This window comes from Musa acuminata, chromosome BXJ2-5 (genome assembly GCF_036884655.1).
Source record: "Musa acuminata AAA Group cultivar baxijiao chromosome BXJ2-5, Cavendish_Baxijiao_AAA, whole genome shotgun sequence".
Lineage (NCBI taxonomy): Eukaryota > Viridiplantae > Streptophyta > Magnoliopsida > Zingiberales > Musaceae > Musa > Musa acuminata.
The window spans coordinates 3,599,998-3,622,420 of record NC_088342.1 but is presented as its reverse complement, the minus strand read 5'-3'; the positions used below and the strand labels follow the sequence as shown (position 1 = coordinate 3,622,420).

At 39.6% G+C, this 22,423-nt stretch overlaps 3 protein-coding genes and 1 long non-coding RNA gene across 6 annotated transcripts; 3 read left to right on the top strand and 1 right to left on the bottom strand.

Annotated features, from left to right (window-relative positions):
- Positions 1–301: 301 nt before the first annotated feature.
- LOC103983966 (uncharacterized membrane protein At1g16860) lies at positions 302–4,832 on the top strand. 3 transcript variants are annotated; one of them, XM_009401332.3, is made up of 5 exons: positions 302–464; positions 1,155–2,231; positions 3,508–3,663; positions 3,862–4,073; positions 4,336–4,832. In XM_009401332.3, exons 2-5 carry the CDS (start codon positions 1,347–1,349, stop codon positions 4,526–4,528), a joined length of 1,446 nt encoding a protein of 481 aa, XP_009399607.2. In that variant the 5' UTR covers positions 302–464; positions 1,155–1,346; the 3' UTR covers positions 4,529–4,832. The 3 variants fall into 3 exon arrangements, with proteins under 3 accessions (XP_009399607.2, XP_018682059.2, XP_018682060.2); XM_018826515.2 differs by lacking the exon at positions 302–464 and adding an exon at positions 475–632; XM_018826514.2 differs by lacking the exon at positions 302–464 and having other exon boundaries at positions 473–2,231.
- Positions 4,833–5,796: 964 nt separating this feature from the next.
- On the top strand, positions 5,797–15,296 carry LOC103984344 (protein At-4/1). Its single transcript, XM_065110320.1, has 11 exons — positions 5,797–5,888; positions 8,413–8,615; positions 9,400–9,404; positions 10,316–10,371; positions 12,063–12,140; positions 12,213–12,286; positions 12,354–12,487; positions 12,578–12,673; positions 13,023–14,656; positions 14,906–14,992; positions 15,075–15,296. The coding sequence occupies exons 1-9, from the start codon at positions 5,820–5,822 to the stop codon at positions 13,163–13,165; spliced, it is 858 nt and encodes a 285-aa protein (XP_064966392.1). The 5' UTR covers positions 5,797–5,819; the 3' UTR covers positions 13,166–14,656; positions 14,906–14,992; positions 15,075–15,296.
- Positions 15,297–17,873: 2,577 nt separating this feature from the next.
- Positions 17,874–18,243, bottom strand: LOC135612177 (uncharacterized). The gene is made up of 2 exons (XR_010486793.1): positions 18,105–18,243; positions 17,874–17,997 (listed from the first exon to the last, which is right to left on the bottom strand). It is a non-coding gene; the product is annotated as an uncharacterized LOC135612177 (long non-coding RNA).
- A 745-nt stretch (positions 18,244–18,988) lies between these two features.
- Positions 18,989–22,287, top strand: LOC103984343 (protein SMAX1-LIKE 4-like). Its single transcript, XM_009401829.3, has 3 exons — positions 18,989–20,196; positions 20,477–20,699; positions 20,772–22,287. The coding sequence occupies exons 1-3, from the start codon at positions 18,989–18,991 to the stop codon at positions 22,200–22,202; spliced, it is 2,862 nt and encodes a 953-aa protein (XP_009400104.2). The 3' UTR covers positions 22,203–22,287.
- The last annotated feature ends 136 nt before the right edge of the window (positions 22,288–22,423 follow it).

Sequence of the window (22,423 nt, the reverse complement as noted above, 5' to 3'; positions counted from 1 at the left end):
TGATATCATATAAATAGATATATAAAGAGAATGATGTCATAAAACATACAATAATTTTTATTTCATTATATTATAAATAAATATTTAATCTAATATAATTATATTATTTTTAATAAAATTATTAAACATATGATTCGATCAGTTAATACTAATGCAAACATGGCTGAGTGTAGTTTAGTAGTATCTTTGAAAGCCTAGGGATATTTTAGTCACTTCGTGGTAAAAGGAAGGGCAGTATAACGGTGGGTTGGGTTTTACAGCCTTGTCTCTCTCTCTCTCTCTCTCTCTCTCTCTCCACCGTTTATGGTGGTGTGTGTGGGAGACAGCGGTGCAAGGGGGCAAGCCCTGTCTCTCTCTGTCTCTCTTTCACTCGCAGGCATAGTGTTGTCGATTGGGGCGATCAATGGCGGCTGGAACACATTTTGGTGCGCACTGTTGACCAATTTGTGCTTTGGATTCTGGAGGTATGCACAAAAATCTCACCTTTTCGCGGTTTGGTCTGTGCTTGTTTCCGTTTTGTTGGTACTCATGCCTCTGTCGTGGAGCTGTGGGTCTTGTAGCACCGGGTTTTCTTCGGTGAGAGGTTCTGGGAGGTGGGTCTTTGTTGGTTTGGGATCTGAATGGCGAGAAAGGTAAGATTTTTTTCCCCAGAGACGGCAGCTTTTCTTTGGGATATGGTCTGTGTTGGATGTTTGTGTCAGTAATTGGACTCGAGAAAAGCAATTCATTCGTTTTCGCCACCAGTTCTTTCGGAGTTTTGTTTCAATCGAGTGTGGTTGACGGTGCCTTGCGTCGCTTGCTAGTGTGGGCATTTATTTAGTCATGGAAATTCTTATACCTGCAGAAATATGTATGCTTTTAGCTCTTTCATTTGATCATCTCCATACATCGATACAAATACGGTCAAAGATTGCTTGATATGTCAGAACTGTGGTTCATTCATTATGTTGGTGCACCGGTTCATGGTTTGGACTGGTATTCGTGTCACGATTCTTGAAATCTCGATCATGATTCTGATTGACATTTTCTTTCTTTCAAAGCATGCGCTAGAACACCTTGCTGCAAGACAGATTACAGCCACGGAAGCAAGAATCCATGTGCATGTTTTGCATTTTATTGTTTTTGGTTTATGATCATTCGCCGCTATCTGACAGGATACCTTGGAAGGTCTGTGAGGAGTATCATTCTGGTTGCACGTACCTCCACCATTATGACTCCATTGGACATTAACATTGTTGACCTTGTCATTCCTGTAACACTGAGTTGCTCGAGAGTACTTCTGAATCAATCCTGAGAGTTCGGTTTGCATTTGCTATATCAAGTTTTAAGGAGCCTTTAAGCTAAGGATGGGATCTAGATTCCCATCACATCAACTCAGCAGTGGCCTCTATGTTTCTGGCCGTCCTGAGCAACCAAAGGAGAAGCCTCCAACTATGAGCTCTGTAGCCATGCCATATACCGGCGGAGATATTAAGAAGTCTGGAGAACTGGGGAAGATGTTTGACATTCCGACAGATAACTCGAGGTCAAGAAAATCTGGTCCTATAACAAATGCTCCAACGAGAACTGGAACATTTGGAGGTTCTGCCTCATACTCAGGACCTATTATCATGCCAAACTCTGGAAGTCGGTCTAACTATTCATCCGGTCCAGTTTCATCTACAGGAATGCCAAGTAGACAAAAATCCAATTCAGGACCTCTAAATAAACAAATTGATTCTATGAAAAGGTCATCTGGCCAGCAAAGTGGTGGGACTAACCCGATGGCTCGCCAAAATTCTGGTCCACTTGCTCTCCCTGCAACTGGACTTATAACATCAGGCCCTGTTTCTTCAGGTCATCTAAATTCATCTGGAGCCCCTCGAAAAGTGTCTGGTCCTTTGGATTCCTCTGGTTCAGCTAAGTTACATAACACCTTGAGCGTACACAACCAAGCTGTCACTAATATCAGCCACGAGGATGACTTTTCTTTCAAGAGGACATTCCCAAAACCAGCATTATGGGCTGTGATTCTTCTGTTTGTGATGGGATTCATTGCTGGTGGATTTATTCTTGGAGCTGTCCATAATGCAATTATTCTCATTGTCGTTGTAGCTCTCTTTGGCATTGTGGCTGCACTTTTTATTTGGAATTCTTGTTGGGGAAGAAAGGCTATGATACGATTCATTGCATGCTATCCTGATGCCGAGCTAAGAACTGCAAAAGATGGTCAATACGTCAAGGTCTCTGGGGTGGGTATCTTCCAGTGAAAAAGCTTAAATTATATGAATGAGACCAAATTTTATTGAATATATTTTTTTAACTTTTTTCCTGCCTAACCCATGTAAGTTTTTTTATTATTAAGCGAGTGCTGTGGTTGCCTCATTATTAAATTTTTTATTTTTTTCTAATATTTGCTCCAAACTGTAGTAGTTTCTTTTTGTAATTTTCTTCTGATAAGTTCCACATATGCTTTTGTCTTTTTCTTTCAAAAATAACTTATGCAATCAAACTCTCATACACATGTTTAACCATAGGACAAGGTGAAAATCTTGCTCATCTTAACTATTCACAAATAAATTAAATTACATTTGTGTGCTTTTTTCTGTCTGCCTAATGTGTGTTGGCACTGTCAGCACAGACTATAATGTGGCATCCACTTGATCTGATTGAGATCTGAGAATTGCTTCATAACATGCAATATAGAAACATTTGAAACATAACAAGGATTTGATGGCTAAACGTTGAATCACTGCAAGCCTAGAAAAGGATGCACACTGAAGTCCTGAGACTGTCCCTATTTTTCAATATGTGGACATTAGCAAGCAGGTAGCTAAATTAAGAGACTGTTGCATTGAAGATTTGAAACTGGTATCAAGTTAACAGAAGTCTATGTCGCAATGCTTGCTATAGAGTACCTAATACGTCTCTCATGGAAAGTATTAGAAATAGGTTTTATGTAACTTATATCTATTGATGATTCCTGGCTTGTGACTCAAATATTCTTCTTACTTTCTTTTATGAGCTATATGCTTTTTCTTGTGTTGATAAGAGTCCCTTTTTGTTTGTAATGTTTCGTTGGTTCACTATGTTATTGTCTATGCGCTCATGTGACATTTGATGTCATACATCTAGGATAGGTGTTGTCTTGGTTGCAAAAGTCGAGCATAGTGGTCCATTGCGAATTTTGTGCATATCATAGGTTTTGCAATTATGCAATGTGCAAAGCCAGGTACCTGTCCAGCGAACACCTCAAAAAGGCAAAAAAAATACTGTATATAATATTTGAAGAAGGCGCCTTATCAGTGCAGCAACTAGGCATGGCTTTTGGCAACTTAAGTTACGGGTCTTCCTTCACTGTGTATGCATATATATGATCAGCAGGTTTATATAAAAAGATCTTGCTGCCTCATTTGTGTCTGATTGGATGTTTGTGACTAGTGATATTTATTTTCTTCTATCATGTTGATTTTTTGTTTAATACCTTATCTCTATCATGAGTGCTGCTTAATCAACAAATGTTTGCAGATTGTAACCTGTGGAAATGTTCCCCTCGAATCATCCTTTGAGAAGGTACCCAGATGCGTGTACACGTCTACAAGTTTATATGAGTACAGGGGCTGGGACTCTAAGCTTGCCAATCCTCAGCATCGCCGTTTTACATGGGGTCTTAGATCAATGGAGGTTTGTTGTGCTCTTTAGTCTATTTTAGATTGCTCAACTCTGATAAAAGGCCTCATTTACTTAGTGCAGGCTCCAATTGCCTTCCTTTAGTCAATCAACTTCTGAGAGATTTGTATAAATCTGGTTCTTGAAATCACTATCAATAATCCTGTTTCATAATTGGTGACCTTCTAGACATTGATGTTTAGCTTTTGGCAGAGGCATGTAGTTGATTTCTACATCTCAGATTTTCAATCTGGGTTACGAGCATTGGTAAAGACTGGCTGTGGTGCAAAAGTGACCCCATTTGTTGATGAGTCTGCTGTTTTGGATATCAACCCAAGCAAGAAAGACTTGTCTGCTGAATTCCTTATGTGGTTAGCTCAGAGGAATCTTTCAAGTGATGATCGTGTAATGCGCATGAAAGAAGGGTAACTTGATTTCCCTCATAATTATATTATTTTGTAACTTTATCTGTTATTTTAATCATCCCAATTTATGACTGTTGTAAAATTTCCCTTAATTTTTGCTACAGAATATAGATGCTGTTATGTTTCCCTAAATCTCATCGTTTTTCTAATAATTAAGCAAAGCATCACCTTTTGTTTTGCTGATGACCAACATTAGACCTGTAAAGATCAACACAGATCCAGGCATCAATAACTCAAAAACTGCTTCGTCTCTTTACTACAGGTATATCAAGGAAGGCAGTACTGTGAGTGTGATGGGAGTCGTTCGGAAGAATGACAATGTGCTTATGATTGTTCCTCCATCTGAGCCAATTTCGACAGGATGCCAATGGACCAGTTGTATCCTCCCAGCTAATCTTGATGGGATTGTGTTGAGGTGTGAAGATACTTCAAAGCTCGATGTCATACCGGTGTAGCGGATGCAGCATTTTTGCTGATGGCAGTCGGGTGTATGCCAAATCCAGAATTTGTAAGTTGGGTGTTGGCGGTTGCAAACACGTGAGAGATGATAAAATAATTATTAATGGGTTTGAGTTGGAAATGTATTCCTTAACTCGGTTGTATAGTTTCTCTCTCTTTTTTCCTCCCTTTTTTGTTGGAGGCCTGAAAGCTTTCATGACAAGGATGGCCTCACTAGTACAACAGACTCCTTTTGATGTGTACTTGAAGGAAGGTGACTTTGGTCATATATTTTAAGCTTTCATTAAATGTTTTGGCTAAGTTATTGTCAGATATATATATGCTGGTTTCAGCCTGATCATAAACTTGTTCTTCATAGTTCAGATTATAAGCCTGCAACCACAGTATTTCTGAGGATCCTTTCGGAACATTTTGATCAGAGTTGTAACAAGTGGTGCTGCAGTTTACTCAATGGTGGATGAGAAATGACAGCTTCATCTTCTCAGAAGTATGGCCATGCCATTGTGGATAGTTATTTCTTTAACCATTATGTTCTTGATAGTTCTCATTGTACAATTGTTCTGCAATGACACTTATTTCATGTGAATGGTCTCCACATCTCTCTCAAGTATCACATAATTGCACGCAACTTAGTGGTCAGTGGCTTCCAAGTCTCTGTACATACATGAGATTCTACATGTAAAACATTCTCTTCCTTGCAATGCATTAACATCTATATCAGTATAAGAGAGATCTAATCTTTTCCTTCAGTTGAGATCCATCAAGTTATTGTTACTAAGGGTTATGCAGGACATCTGTACATGCATTAGTATGTCAGACAAATATGTGAACTTAAAAAAAAGGAAAATCACTAATTTCAAAACGATATGTAATTATATATATATATATATATATATATATATATATATATATGTATATGTATGTGTGTATGTATAGGTATATGTATATATATGTATATGTAAGGTCCGTCGTATCGTACTGTACCGGCGTTTCCATTCGAACTCGGTACCGGTACGGTACGGTGTACCGAGCGGTACACTCAGGTGTACCGGGGGGCACTGTAGTACTATTATAGTATCACAGTATACTGCTACAGTGCGAATCGATATCGAGCGATCCGTGTACCACTGATCTGTCAGACCTTATATATATATATATATATATATATATATATATATATATATATATATATATATATATATATATATATATATATATATATATATATATATATATATACACGTAAAAGTTTGCGCTAACTCAATTAGCGCGCACGAATACCAGGGGATGGAGTCGGCCGCAACGAGCGACGAGGGGATGGAATCCCTACTTCGAAACTTCGAGCAAATCTATCAAGTAAGTGCCCTACTTGTGTTTGATTCATTCAGGTCCGAATAGTTTCCTTCAATCTCGCTTCCGATGTGTAGAGATTGGAGATTTCCCTCTGCTATTCTCGTGTGGAGATCGACTGGCCCTAGTGATTGATTGAATTGATCCAGAAGAATCTCATAGCAAATATAACTAGGTTGGAAATGGCAACATGTGAAAGTTCATGATCACATTGTCATGAGAAGGGACAGATTTGGGTGATTAGGATTTGATTGCGGAGCTGCAATTGATGTGGTCTGGCGACAACTAGGAAACTGTGGATTTTATGTCTTTGTTATTGCTTGTCTGCATAATATGGAGCTGCACTTTGATGGCTGCAACTTCGCACCAACCTCTGTTCCATTTGTTAGATTGAAACAATTTGTACGACAGAATCGATATTGGTTTGGATATGTTTGGTGCTCTAGAAGTAAAAGTGATGAACTAGAACTAGCAAGTAAGAACACTGTATTACAGGAATTGAAAGAGTTTCTAGCAAGAAATTAGGAAAAATAATGGGTTACTGTCCATTATAGCCTATGTGGTTTTGGTCATGGACTACTTAAACCTTTATAGTTTACTCATGTATAAAATAACCCATACATTTTAAAAAACGTAACATATAAGTCCCTCCCGTCAAATCTGAGTTAACAGATGTTAGAGTCTGCTTACATGGCATGATGACTCACAATAAATCATTAATATAATGACATGTGTAATTTAAGTTTTAAAAAGGGTTAAGGTTCATTTTAGTTCTTGTAGTTTTGGTCATAGATCACTTAAGTCCTTATGGTTTACTCGTGTCTAAAATAATCTTTATATTTTAAAAAATATAGCATATAAACCCCTCTCGTTAAGTCTGAGTTAGCAGATGTCTATTTACGTGGCATGTTGAATTACAATAAACCACTAATATAATGACACGTGTAATTTAAGTTTAAAAAGAGTTTAAGGTCTATTTTAGCCCAAGTGGTTTTTGCCATGAACCACTTAAGCTTTTATGGTTTACTCATGTCTAAAATAATCTTTACATTTTCAAAAACGTAGCATATAAGCCTCTCCTGTCAAGTCTGAGTTAACAGACGTTAGAGTCTGCTTACGTGGTATGTTGACTCACAATAAACCATTAATATAATGACATGTATAATTTAAGTTTAAAAAAGGATTAAGATTCATCTTGTCGAGGAAGAGACTACGACGGAGGCCGTAGCAACAAACGAAGGTGGAGAGATAGAGGTAGGAGAGGTCGGAGGCGGAAGTGAGAGAGAGCTGAACCACCACATTGTAGGCGCGTCGGGTGAAGGCACAGGAGAGGACGAAGTGGAAGGCGGTAGGGACGAAGACACCCAAGAGGAGGAAGAGGGACTAGGAGACCACTGCATGCATAGCGTCGGATTGGTCAATGCACATCCACCCGAGGGAAGATCGGAAGCTCCTAAGCTCATTGTTAGTGCTGGAGAGGCTATATGTGTATGACGCCTTGCTAGATAGCAGTGGCTCAGTGCTGCTGCTGGTGGTAGCTTCCATGATGATGCCTCCTCCCACCATTGATGGTGGTCTTAGTTTTTTTTTTAAGCATAAATTACATGTCATTATATTAATGGTTTATTATGAGTCAGCATGTCACGTAAGCAGACTCTAAAATCTATTAATTCAAACTTGACGGGAGGGGCTTATATGCTATATTTTTGAAAATATAGGGGTTATTTTGGACACAAATAAATCATAAAGGCTTAAGTGGTCCATGGCCAAAACCACAGGGGCTAAAATGGACCTTAACTCTTTTTTAAACTTAAATTACATATGTCATTATATTAATGGTTTATTGTGAGTCAGCATACCATATAAGCAGACTCTAATGTCTATTAACTTAGACTTGATGCGAGTGACTTATATGCTACGTTTTTTAAAATGTAAGGGTTATTTTAGACACGAGTAAACTATAAAGGCTTAAGCGGTTCATGGTCAAAATCACATAGGTTAAAATAGACCTTAACCCAAAAAGAATCAAACATTTAATTTTAATTTACAGCTTCAACAAGAAATGCTATTTGTGTTAGCCTAATTAGAAGGACATAAATGTTGGTTTTCAAGTTAATATCTTACACGCACATGCATGCATTGCTGGAAAGGACTGTCTGGAGGGTTTGTGTTATAACAATAAACTCTTTGCATGAAAGGATAAGTGATAAACCTTGATACTCTGCATACTCAATATATGCTGGAGCCTTGTACATTAAACTGTATATAATGCAGTGAATTGCATCTCCAAAAGGGCGTTTATGGATCTTTAACGAAGCTAATCTGCAGAGGAAAAAAAAAGAAAAAAGCAAAATCAGAATTTATGATCTTTGTTATAAAGAATATAAGGGTCATGGCAGATTTAAATTGCAGACATAAACGTAAACAAATAGAATAATGTGCACTGACACTCATAGTCTCATTGAAACTAACTTAAGCAAATAAATGCATGATATTTTGTTTCTTCTTACATTCTTCAAGTCATTGTCAGGGCTACAAAGATGCGCTTTTGGAGATCCAGTCATTGAAGACAAGCCGTAACTATGAAACCAGAAGATATGAAGCTCTTGAAGCCACCTGCAATGATCTCAAAACAGGTCCAGCAACATTTGATATAACTCAATGGGTCTTTTCATATGTTATGTTACTCGTAATAGTGAAGTATAAGATGTTCATTGTAAATTCCTTCTTTTAGTTTTCCATTGAGATTTGGTTTTAGATCATTCTTAGAGGAGAGTGAATTGGTGATCAAAATCTTGCAGTATCAAAATATGTATATTTTACACTGTATATTTCCCTAAGGTCACCTGAATTTTAACCATCGCTGCCTGTGTTAAAGGGAAAGATTTCTTGTGATTAATGGTTCCTTACAGATACACTTCTTCCTACTTTTGCTTAAACAAGAATCCTCTTTGCTATTGCACCATGGAAGCTAGGAAAGCATGGAGCCGCAACCTGTTTAGAATGGAATGGCAACTGAGTAGCTATAAGAGATCAAGCAAATTCATCAATATGTTGTTGAAAGACCACAAGAATTCGCTCCTGCGGAGGCTATGAACAATAATTGATATTGCAAGCTCAATACAAAAAATAAGACATTAATGTTACCCCTTCTATTTACCTCTTAATCATTAATATTTTCCATCATTTTGTAGGTTGGCTGATTTTTTCCCCTAAACTTTATCACATTACAGTTAGTTTCACTGACAAATATCTCTATATATTAGTACATGTAGCATGCTAAGGGAGGGTACATATATTGTGGACTATTTCTATGGATGTAATTATTTTAAATTGTAGATAATGGATGATTTTGATTTCATTAGCTAGTTTGGAAAGGTGAAGGATTTAAGTTGAAACTGCCCTCATAATCTAGTGTTGGATGGAAAATGCTATATGATTTCATTCATTTGATCTGTTAGCTTTTAACAACATGCACATGTTCATGTCCTTTAGAATCTATAATATTGCATTTTAGTACAGGTCAGTTATACATAGCATTTACTGATATGAGAGTTTGTTATTTGCCACTCGACATCATTTTGTTTCTGTTTGGGTTGAGCATTGAACAATAAACATGTTGTCATCACCACTGAGCAATGATGTCAAGAGGTGCTGCGGCACTTGCCTAGGTACTTGGGCAAGGTGAAGCGAGACCTGAGTGCTTCGATGGGTCTGAGCAACACACCTTCAATTGGGCATCACTTAGATGAGCACCTTAGCTGAGTCATTGGTTGTTCTTAGGACTCAACTCACTTGCCTATCTGGTTCAAACCCAATTCCCTCTTCATCACTTTTGTACAATTTTTGTAAGAAAAGCATCTTTTTTACCTGAGCAAGCACCTAAGCAAGTGGCCAGAACCTCCGGCAATGAGGGACCTCAGATACCTTACCCAGTGCTTTAACAATATTGTGACTGAGAAATTTCTTTCAATTCTATTATTTTGGATTGTTTCCTTTTACTCATTTGCTCAATTTTTATTACTAAATGAGCTTACTGACACCTGTATTGGAAAAGCTGTGAAGCATGTTATTTTGTTACTTTGAAGCTATGTTAAAAAAACAAAATCTGCAGATCATTTGCATGTTCCAACTAAAGTTGTTTGCTGCAGATAACCTTTTTTTTCTCTTCAGAATTTTTAGTCATATTTCAACCACAAGTCATTAAATGTAAGCCACAAATGATGGACTGAGAAAAAAGAAAACTATTGGTGCATTTCGATACACTAAGAGGCATATAGAATTGTTTGTTTCTTCCAAAATTGATATAAAGACTGCTTTGTCGTTTTCCCTCAGAGTTCATTTATTTAGATGCAAATTTTGTCTGAAAAATGAAGCAAACATGTTTCTTATAGTATGGTCCAGAACTGACTCCAGGAGTTGATCTTCCACAGATAATGAGCAATTAAGAAGGTTGTTTAATGAACCTTTATCCAAATTTGTGGATGAGGTATAGTCAGTCCTGCTGCATCTCTACCTCCTCACAGTGATATTCTATAATTTTTTTAATCTAATGTCTGATCTTCTTTGCTAAGAGGTGTCTCATTTGTTAAGAGGTGCTTAAATGCTTGATTTGATAGAGAGTTTGGTTAATATTCTATTGGAATGAATGAAGGATTGAGGCTGCAAGCATAATCACCTCAAAATCAATTCCAGAGCACTTAAATTGAACATTGTTGAACATGATCTCTGATGTTTGAAAAGCCAAGAAACAAAAAACATATTTATGAAATATTAAGATGAGAGAAAATTTTGGGTGGCATGGATATGCTATGATTTAAACAATGCAGAGTATCAAAACAAATCAATTTATTGTGTATATTCATCTTAAAAAAAATACGTCAATTAACATACTCTATCAGCACTAAGCACTTCTCACACAATTCATTTTATATTAATTTCATGAATGTACAAAATATATCAAAATCAGATGGATTATGGAATTTAAATATTATTGAATGTCATATATTGTATTAATATTTAAAGGATCTGATTTTCGATTTGGATATTTTGATTGATTTTGAGTTGATAGGATTGAGGCCTCAAAGTTTTTGATAGGATTCTAGCTTGGTACTATATTCTCATTATTGTTTCTCCCCTAATGCTTCCTTTTGAGGCCATCATTTGGTGAACAAATTGAACTCAAGACCGTCCTATATGACTGTGCATGTCTTAGCTAATCTGATATGCTGGGCTAGACAATCTTATAAAGATCTGAATATTCTAAACCCGAGTGATAACCTGGAAGGTTTCATAGGAGAAGACAAATTGGTATTTTCTTAAAAAAGAAATTATAACAAGAAAAACTATTATAAATAAAAAAAAAACATAAACAAATAAGAAAAATACCAGAAAAATGCTCAAATGTTCATGCATAACATAACATGCAAGGCTTTAGTTCTCATCCATGCCAAGTAAAATGATGTGTAACAGATAATAATGAACTAAAACTGCAGTTTTAAATTTTAGGGATATGCTGAAGTATTGAAGTTCTGGAATGACAGAGAATGTGATGAATTTGGATAGAGATAAAGTGAACTACAAAAAGAAGAGATAAAAGTCACTACTTTGTTTAATATAGTTCAAGTGGATAACTCTGGAGACAAGCTTCTCTCTCCTGACCAACAAGAATACCTGTATGATGGATGCAATTCCATTTGTTCATCTGATGCCAACTTAGAAGGGAATGAAGCAAGCAAGAGGTCTGTAAGATTATTCGTTGATATTGGTGGTTTTCGTTTTTGGTATACTGAGGAAGGTGGTAGCATGACTATTTTGGAGGCTCAATTACAGTTGGGAAGTATAAAGCATAATGTGTCCTCATTACTAGATAATAATCATGTTTGCATGATGCGACAAGAAAATATGACCAAAATAATGTATCTGCAGCTTCTGTTCTCTATGAGTAAGTTCTATCAGCGTGCGAGAGATTAAGCTAAATAGTGCAATTGTGTTTGCATATGATGCTGCTTGATTCATTATTGTTTATCATTTAAAACTTCTTTTGGTGTTTGCTCTATTTGATTAAATTTAGTATTTTTATGACCCTTAACAGTTAACAATATAAAATTCGAACTTTTCAAGGTTATGTTACTATTTCCAAAGACTTATCCTTGTTTTCTAATAATTTTCTTAAGCTAGATGAAATATCGGACCAAATGCCAAAGTTTGACAAAGGAACTAGAAAAAGCCAATAGCAAGCTGCTCAGTTTGGAAGACGTAAGTTTCCCACTTTTTTTTAGCTAGGTTATTAAAATATGCTTATCAAGGTGAAAATCTAATGTCAATCAGGATCATAGGAAAATGATTAAAATGCTTAAACACGAGAATGAACAGAAAATTCATGACCTGGAGAAGCAGGTCAGGTAGGTTAATTTTAAGTTTCATTTCTTTCATATTTGATAGTTAAATATGATGCTACATTGCAATCAGCTGTTCACTTCATAAACAAGCATCAGACCAAGCTCTAATGAATCAGCTCCAGCAAGACTTGGCCACTCATGAGACTCATATTGAGATCCTGACTAGCAACTTTGAACAGGTTACTGCTGATCTTCAATCAAAATGTATGTTCATTATTTGTATTTTTTCAAAAAAAAATTGTTAAAATTTGTAATTACACCTTATTGTTCAAATTAGCATGCTGTTTTTAGCAGTTAATTCTGAGATTCAAGAATTGAAGGACTTGCTTCTAGCTGAACAGGAAGAGAAAAATAAACTGCAAGTAAAGCTCCAGAATGCAGAAAATGAATGTGAGTGTCCAGTGAAAAATGCATCTGGTTGTTATACTTGTGGCAAATCAGTCAAAATAATTAACATATGTGGTCACACGGTCACATGCAAGTAAAGCAACTTCCAGACTGTTGCATCTGGAACTTGCAGCTACAACTGATGCCTAGAACAACAGTTGTTTTTCTTTTGTTCTCGTCTACCTCTATCCATCATTTCATCTCTTGCTTTTTCATTCTGCAGAGATTTACTGTTCCTTCTGATATTTTTATATCTATATGAACTTTCTGACCAACTTGTATTGAGATTACATATGCTTCCTTTTAGTCTGTCACCTACTAATTCTCTTATTCTGCTGATGCTTGATTGCAGTGCAGATCATCAAAAAGAAGCAGATAAACCAACAAAGGGATTCCATTTCACTACATCATGTCGAAACATTAAAGCAGAAAATCATGAAACTTAGAAAGGAAAATGAATCTCTGAAGAGGCAGGTTACCGCCTTGAAAACATGATATATGAAACTGTTCTGATTATACTCTCATGCAGGATACTATCAGGATAATAGATCACCAGTGGACAGCACACTTTCTTTCTAATCTGTTGTATATATATCATACAAAACATTGCCCATATAGTTCAGGAACATCTGGAGATGAATTTTCAAGAACAAATTATAATGGTCAGTAAGATTAGGTTGCAAGAATGTTGGATACAGATCGAAATTTCTAAAGTTTCTTTAATGGGAAACTGCTATTAGTTTACTCTTCCTATTTGCGTATGAGCTGTGAGCAAGTGTATTTAGACTGCTAGTGATGTCTTAGCAGATGCAGGGTGCCATCTACCACTGTTTCTCCACATCTTAGATGCAGAAAGAAGCTCTTCTAAGCTTCGTTATGTGGACTGGTCTTCAATGTTGCAGCTACCATGAAAGGTGGTATCTTTATATGTTCTAAAAGAAGACATATTTATATGGTTTTTGAATACATAATTAAGGTGCCATAGCATGATAAAACAAACATTTCTCTGTTTCATTAGAGTGTGAACATGGTGAAAAATGTGACACAGTTAAGTGTTGGTGTTGGCTACTTCTAGACCCCGGCATTGGATGTATGAAAGATTGTGCTTAGTGCAATCCTCAGTGAGTGATGCTGTAGGGGCTCCTATGTGTCACCCACTGAAGATGATTGGCTACACTAGAATAGCTAGGAGCATTATATTCTTGGTAATTGAAATGCCAAAGATACATCCAACAGTGATATTACATTTTTCCTTTTTTCAAGTGACCCATCTACCTTCAGGAATAGAGAATGAGAATTTATTATGTGATGTAGGATGAGGTTTTAGCGCAAATCTTGAATGTGTTAACTAACTCGACTTACAAAGATTTTGATTGCTTATAGTAAGATTTCCGAAGTAAATTTCTACCTTCGTCTAAGTTTAGTCACAACATGTTGGATATTTATCCTATCTAAGCAAGAATTTTTATTTTGTTGCTTGATAGTATCACATAGCAAAAATTTGGTATAATACTTAGGCATTTGTTAATTGGGTCTGGGTCGAGTATAGATAGGAAATTAAGTCTTTTGATCGATATTGAAATGTATTGGATACCTAAATAGTTTGTAGGATCAAGATTTCAGTATGAGTCTCGTATGCTTTTTTTTACCTTGCAAGATTGTATCCTTTTCATGTGATTCAGGAAGAACTAATGTGCATATGTGGTTATTCTTGAATGTGATGTGATGCATCATTTATGAGTTCTGAGATTGTAGATGTGTGGCGACTTTCCTTTGCTGAACATCCCCAAACATGCAGCAGTAAATGGTTCAGAAGAAGATTATGTCAATGAACAAAGAAAGGGCATTGCTGAACTGAGAAAGAAAATGAGGAGGATATTATATAGGCATGACAACTTGATCTCTCGTCTCGGGCCCGAAGCCAACAGTAGAGTACACATCCCCTCCATAGGAGTGATGGGTTTTGTGCTGACAAAGAGAATCCATGTAAGTCAGCTTCAAAAGGAGAGCCCCATCTGTGTGTGTGTGTGTGTGTGTGTGTTAGAGAGAGAGAGAGAGAGTGCTAAGGTCTTGGGTTTCATTCTCTTGGCGTTTTGCTACATTCCTTAGCATCCTAAGCTGAAATCTGTATAGCTATCGTGCAACAGTGTCTTCTCTCAGATGATTTACATTGCAAGCACATCTCAGTGTACAGCCCCACCAATCTCATCTCTCTCGTCCTCTTGTCTTGTGCAGTGAGTGACGACTGCTCCTTTGTGCTTCTCAAGGGGCCCGAGCTACAAGACATTCCGTCCCTCATTCTTCCTCGGCCTCTCCCCCAATGTAAGAGGACATGATTGTACTATTCTTTATACTGACTTATGTCCCCTCCCCTCATTGACAAATAATTCAACCTGCTTATTAGTTTTTCCCGTACAAGATCGAGCTGAATGGCTTCTGAAGCTTGTGTACCTTACTGGGTTTCAAGGACTGGCAATGTTCATGACCCAAATGTGACAGTAGATTCAGTACTTTCACATCATCGGTCAGCACTCATAGATCAACTCTCATGGCTCCTTTGTTCTTCTACTGGCTGGCTACTCTTGAATGTTGATTGAGATAATCCTCTTGGATTATTTAGAATGTTGCACTGGTGGATGTCATGGACTATGACAAATTTGTTTCTTGTTATTCCTTTTGTATTTTTCCTGCTGTTCATCCCACTTTTGAAGTGGTGGGAAAAAGAATCAATCATGAGACACTGTTCATTGTTCCAGCTAAATGTTGGGTTGCGCAGTTTGTGGAAGCAGGCAGTGAAATATTGGGTCTATTCCAAGGTAGACTTTCGCAGATATGCTTCTGTTCTGTATGAGAAACAGGAAGAGGCCAAGTCTGTCACATGCTGTAAGACCAAAAAAAACCCAAGAAAGGCAGCTGCTATATTTATGTGTTTTGTTTGGGGCTCTTCCTTCTCCCAGGTATGCTTTTTATCCATGCACTATCACTGTCCTGCTCTACTCTACTCTTTTGAGTACAAACCTCTCACTTATTTGCCTCGGAAAAAGCTTGTAGAGCAAACTGTCCTGACAAAGATTTAGAACCAGTGATTAGTACACTACCAATCTTGTCAAAGCATATATATGCCGCACCATGAACATTTGGGTCCTTCTGCAGGTCCATCTTGTGCTTGTTAATCTCTGGGTATCATTTCTACATCATCTTTGGCATAGAAGCATTGAGTTCTCTGCAACAAATGGTGTGCTTCCAACTAGTGTTTGCTGTGCTTATCTGTGCTTTACTAAAGCCAAGAATCATTCTTGTGATTGGATGAACTCACTGTCACATGATAGCTGTAAGCTTTTTGAACCTTGCTCCATGTTTCTTCAGATGAAAGAAGCCAATTGTAACACTAGGATGGCTGTGAGAAACAACAAACAGGATCTTTATAGGTGATCTTATTACATGTTAAGAAGTGCAAAAAGACTTGCATTCATGCATAGTTTTCCACAAAAGAGAATACGGTCATAAAGCTTAATCTCAAAACTTTGCTACAGGTTTGAACTGTTCTTTCTGTCATGCACACCTCTATCTTATTAGCTCAACATTTTTACTGAGCTTAAGAGGATTCTTTCCCAAGTACTTATGATGCCTCTACCCCCATATGATCTCACTAGCCTAAAAAGCTTGTACTAGTAGCAATCCTTTCCCTCATGCAGCAGGAATGAATATGTTCTTTGCTTTACTTGTTGATGTCTGTAGTGAGTGCACTTTAAGCTTCATTCAATAGTTTTTTGATTGTTTCAGCTATGTATCTTGGAACTGAAAGGTTGGTGCAAACTAATCCTATTACTTTCTGAACATGCTAGGAAAAGTTATGCTTTCTAAAGTTTCACCCGTTCACATAAATGTTTGATCCTGAGGCCATAAAGCAGTACCTTTCTTGTAAGTTGGGGAAACTACTTGGTTTTCTATCCTGCTTTATAAGAGGACTTCAGACCAAAGATAAGTCTCCACCCAGTCCTTTAGATTTTCTTGCACTTGATACATATATCTTTCTCCATTTTATACAGCATTGTTGGAAGAATAAATTGACCAGCTTATAAGTGCATGGATTTTCCCCAAACTTTGCTATTTTGACAGACTGAGATATCATGTTTTTTCCTCTCCTATCTGCAAGTCATCATTTCAGAAATTTCTTCATGCTAAAGTTATTTGTCTATACTTGAAAGATTTGCTATTAAAATGCATTTTCTGGTTCTTAAGATGATACATTTCTTGCATGAGTTTTAATTAGACTGGGAATATGTTATCTGATAAGAGATTTGACTTCAGGATGATAGTTGGTTAAGTCTTATCAAGACTTTGTTATGACAATAATGACTAATGTTGCAAACAAAGAAATAACAACATTAGTCAACACTGTTTATTTGCTCAATTTATTGTTATTGCAATCAAACTATTTAATTTTTTGAAGCAATATTTTGCAGCCTCAAAGTTGTTTCAGGCAAATGATAAATTCAAAATATGCTGAATGATGGCTGGAGAATTGGCATCAGTAGTTCCAAGTAGAATCAATATGGTAATCAAGAGAAAGAAAAGAACAAAGCAGAAAAATCACAGGTCAGTCAGTAACATAAATTAACTTGAAACAATCTACCTAAATGAAGCAAAACATATTGTACATATATGTATGTATTCTGCAGCCCAACATCTCTCTTTCTGCTCCTTATGTTCTCTAACCTGTTACTACAACTGACATGAGAAAACTACAGGCAGAGGCAGCCACCAATCCAATACTTGGTCCTTTTGATTGGGTAACATGCACTCGAGGAAAGAGAAAAAGAAGGCATGGAGTGGGATCTCTTTCACGGCTTCCAACACAGTCTGAGCTCAAAAAGACTGGTCAAAAAGCTGCCCTCATGAGAATGAGGAAAAGAATGCATTAACAAAAGGTAAGTGTATCCATGTAATGTAATCTTACTCACTGAGTGCATTCTTCACCTTTTCCCTTTGATCATGGAGATATAATGGGTATTTGTGACACTACACTACACTACACTCTACACAAGTAGATGCCCATTTGTTTCTCCAATACAAGTTCCCATCATGACCTGATGTTTGTTCTCTAGCTATCCTTTTGGCACACTGTCACAGGGTTTGAGAAAAGGTTTTGCAGTAACAAATGTGATGTTTCATCCTCTTATTAACGAAAGAACAACATCAGTTAGGAGGGGATCACTGTCCAGGATATTATTTTTATTGAGCAACTACATGCAAAAAGAGGTAAAGGAAAACAATAACCTTTCTTTCTTCTTGTTGAGGAGGGAAAAGAATCTGCTTGTGATGGCCTGCATGGTTGCAAAGACAACACAAGAAAACATGAAGGGTTTGGAGGTTACATGAAGAACTCAAAAACAAAATTAATGGAGGCCATGCCAGACAAGCAGACATGAACCTGCTTTCTGTGTCCTTGGGAGGAATATTAACATTGGTCGTGTCCCTGAGTTTTGGTGCAAGAGGCCTCTGATCTCTTTCTTCTTTTGAGACAAGGATATATCACACTGCATCTGCACCAAAGAAAAAGCAAAGTGAGACAGCAGCAATCGGAGAAACACAAATTTATTAGTGCCTGCACAAAAAGCTCAATATGCAGTGCTGCTTTCATCACATCTTCCATTCTTTCCTTTTTTATTTCTCTCCTCTTCGCCTTTCTGCTTTCTCTTTTCCTTTGTTTTGGAGATGTCTGATGGCTTCATCTGCCCAGTTGAGGAGAGAAGCAGACCACTGATCTCATGTCAAAGGTGGCTTCTTCTGTGGCTTTTCTTTCTTCTTTTTGTTTCACCGCTATACTTTTTTGGAGTTTTTGGACAGACCAATGGCACGGGCAGTAAGAGATGTGGCAAGGAAGCAAGCATGGTGTTTGGCCTCTGTCAAGAGAGCCAAAGAGTGATGAGATATGTTGGCACGGATATTAACAAAGCAAAAGAAATGAGATTAGGCCAAAATAGGTGCAGAAAGTGAAAGTGAACCATCCTTGAATGGGACACCCAAAAGCAACAGTGCCACACTCACAACAGAAGGACAGGGAGATGGAGAGAATACAGAGAGAGAGAGAGAGAGAGAGAGAGATGGTTTAGCTTGTATAAAGCTCACTCTACTTCGGTTCTACGACCTCTTCCACTTCCAACGCAACTCCTCAATCCCCACAAAGTAGTAGTAGTAGTAGTAGTGGCAGTAGTAGTAGTAGTAGAAGAGAGGGTGTGCAAGGCAGCTCAGAGAAGAAGCAGAGCAAGGAGAACACCGGGGCGGCGGGGGGTTGGTGTTGGGGTGGGTTAAGTGATGCGAACAGGAGCTTGCACACTGCAACAGGCCCTCACCGCAGAGGCTGCCTCGGTGCTCAAGCACTCCCTCAGCTTGGCCAGGCGCAGAGGCCACGCTCAGGTCACCCCGCTCCATGTCGCTACTACCCTCCTGAGCTGCTCCTCCTCCTCCAACCTCCTCAGAAGAGCCTGCGTCAAGTCGCAGCCCCACTGCCCTGCCTCCCACCCCCTCCGCTGCAGAGCGCTCGAGCTCTGCTTCAATGTGGCCCTCAACAGGCTCCCCACCACTCCACCGCCCGCCTCTCATCCCTCCCTCTCCAATGCTCTCGTTGCGGCTCTCAAGAGGGCACAGGCCCACCAGAGGAGGGGCTGCATGGAACTCCAGCAGCAACAGCAGCAGCTTCTCTTGGCTGTCAAGATTGAGCTGGAGCAGCTCATCATCTCCATCTTGGACGATCCAAGTGTCAGCCGGGTGATGAGGGAGGCTGGCTTCTCCAGCACCTCTGTCAAGAACAGCTTGGAGGGGGAGACCTCCTCTGTTTTGAGCCGGTCCTCGCCGTTCTTGCTTGAGTCACATAAAGATGTCATCGACCATGGGAGCCCGCTGTTTCCGTTGTCTTCGCAACAATCCTCCCACCACCACCACGACTCGAGCGCAGTCTTGGAGGTGATGCTCGGGAAACAGGGGAGGAGGACCAACACTGTACTGGTGGGGGACTCTGTTTCCCTGGCAGAGGGGGTCGTAGCTGAGCTCATGGCGAAGGTGGGGAGAGGTGACGTCCCCGATGAGCTCAAGGCCGCTCATTTCATTAAGCTTCATCTCTCCTATGTCCACCTGAGGCTCATGAGCAGGAGTGACGTGGACCTGAAGCTTTCTGATCTCAGGAGAAAGATTGACCATTTAGCATCAGGGAGAACAGGTGGAGGCGTCATCATCTACGCAGGTGACTTGAGATGGGCAGTCGATGAGGAAACAAGAGACGGATGCCGGTTTAAGCCAGTCGAACACATGGTTGCAGAGTTGGGAAGGTTGCTATCTGAGTTCAGGAGCAGCATCGGCAATGGCGGCGGTGGCACTGTGAACACCAAGCTGTGGTTACTGGCGACTGCAAGCTATCAGACCTACATGAGGTGCCAGGTGAGGCAGCCATCTCTCGAGACTCGGTGGGCTCTTCAAGCTGTAGTGGTTCCCTCAGGTGGCCTTGGACTGAGCCTCCAAGCTCCCAGGTGAGATCGCCAACCCAGAGAGCCTCATGTCTTCGTCACTACCGTCCAATTCCTTTGCCTCCATTTACCTGCTAATTGTCATTCAAACAACACAGTAGTCGTTTGTTGGCGACCTAAGAAAATTAATGTCGTCTCCAAATAAATCGCAGCAAATGAATCATCAAACATACTTGATTTTTAGCCTTTGCCGATGCAGAAGATGGAGTGAAAAGAATTGGGATGGTAGTCATCACATCTTTTAGCTCTAACTGGTTTCCTTCCTTGCTTTCTTGCTCTGCAGTGGCCTAAACGCCGGGTTGCCGGAACTCTTCGAGCATCCTTCTCCGCTGCTTGGTTCCAAGGTTCTCAGCACCAGGGAGGATGAGAAGCTCATCTGCTGTGGTGAATGCATCTCCAACTTTGAGAAAGAAGCTTCAGTGCACAGGTCAGTGAACAAAGACACCAACTGTGGCTCGACACAGTTGCCGTTCTGGCTGCAAAGACAGAGTCCAGACAACCACAAGGTAGCAGCAGCATGAAGTGAATGCTAGTTTTGTTCCTCTGTTTCGGTAGCTAACGCTCCATAACATCTCCAGGATGCATTGCTGGAATTGAAGAGGAAATGGAACAGCCTGTGCCGAAATCTCCATCACATCGGACGTAGTCAGACTCGTTTGCATCCATCCTCGATCTTGAATCAGAGTTCCATTGGCAAGAACCTCAGCTGTTCTTCATCATACCCATGGTGGCCTAACAGCAACCAGAGCGAGAGCTCGATGCAAACTACTCCAGAGCTTGATGGTGGATTGCCATTCGACATGATCGATTCGAGAAATGGAACAGGTAACTGGCAGGAGAGGGAAGAATCGAAGCCGAGCTTTCCTGAAGTCAGCTTGCATTGCCTTAGAAGTGCAGGAAATCTGGATGTCGGAGTTACTCTGTCTATGGGCGGTGCTGTCGTCTCAGACTCGGCGACATCAAACAAGCAGAAAGAAATGATGACAGACCATCGAGAACTAACCCGGAAATTGCTAGAGAACATGCCTTGGCAATCAGAAATCGTTCCTTCGATGGTCGAAGCACTGACATCAAGCGAAAACAAGGGCGTTCGTCTCCTGTTACAAGGAAACGATTGCGTCTCGAAGAGGAGACTGGCACGAGTGATGGTCGAGCATTTCGGTGGATCCGAAGAAAGGTTCATACACATCGACATGAGGAGACGGGCGAGCAAATGCAGCTCATGCGGAGAGATCCTCGAGGAAGCCTTGGAAAAGGAATCGAAGCTTGTGGTTTTCATGGAGGACATTGATCGAGCAGACACCAGCTTCGTAACATCTCTGGTGGATGTGCTAAAGATGGGAGCTTTTGAGACGTCATCGGGCCAAGAGGTGTGCCTGACTGAGACAACCTTCATCCTTACCACATCGAGCTCGGCTGGCATTGGAGATGCCAACGACGTGATCAAGATGAAGTTGCAGGCCGAAGTGCCGTCAACCAACAAAGATCTCAGAAGGAAGGCAGAAACAGAGCAACAGAACAAGCCGAAACGACCAAGAAGGGGAGATTGCACTCTTGACCTGAACCTACTTGCAGAGGGGGAGGACGAAGAGGCAGTCCCGAGCGATCTAACCAATGAGACAGACTGCGGGAACTCCCGTCTTCCATCTGAGCTGCTCGAACTGATCACCGCTCGATTGGCCATGGACGCCGACCTCGAAAGGCTGCGTCCGGCATCCGAGAATCTCGTTTCGAAGCTCCGTCGGGCATTCGACGAGGTGAGGAGCGGCGTCGGAGGGGAAATCGGGGAGCTGCTTATCGACGGCGCGGCGGTGGCGGAGCTGATGGCCGCCGCCGGCTCCTTCCTGGAGGGCATCTTCGAGAGGTGGGTGAGGGAGGTCTTCCAGACCTGTTTGCGGCGGGTGGAAAGGGGCGGGAATGTGAGGCTGAGGGCGGAGGGCAAAGTGGGAAATGTGGGTGAGTTTGGGTTCATGTCCTCTCTTCTACCGAAGTGGATGGATGTCGACTGAAGCACTCGTGCATTGGTGGTTTTACGTATCTATCCTTTTATTATCTGGAAATAGCATATTTGCCCCTTCTGGTTTTTCCATTGCACGCACATATATTCTCCGTATATTTAGATTTTCCATATTATATATATATATATATATATATATATATAATATTCGAAATATTCAATGAGTGACAACACTCTTGTGTTTGTTAGCATCTATCAAATAAAATAAAGTTA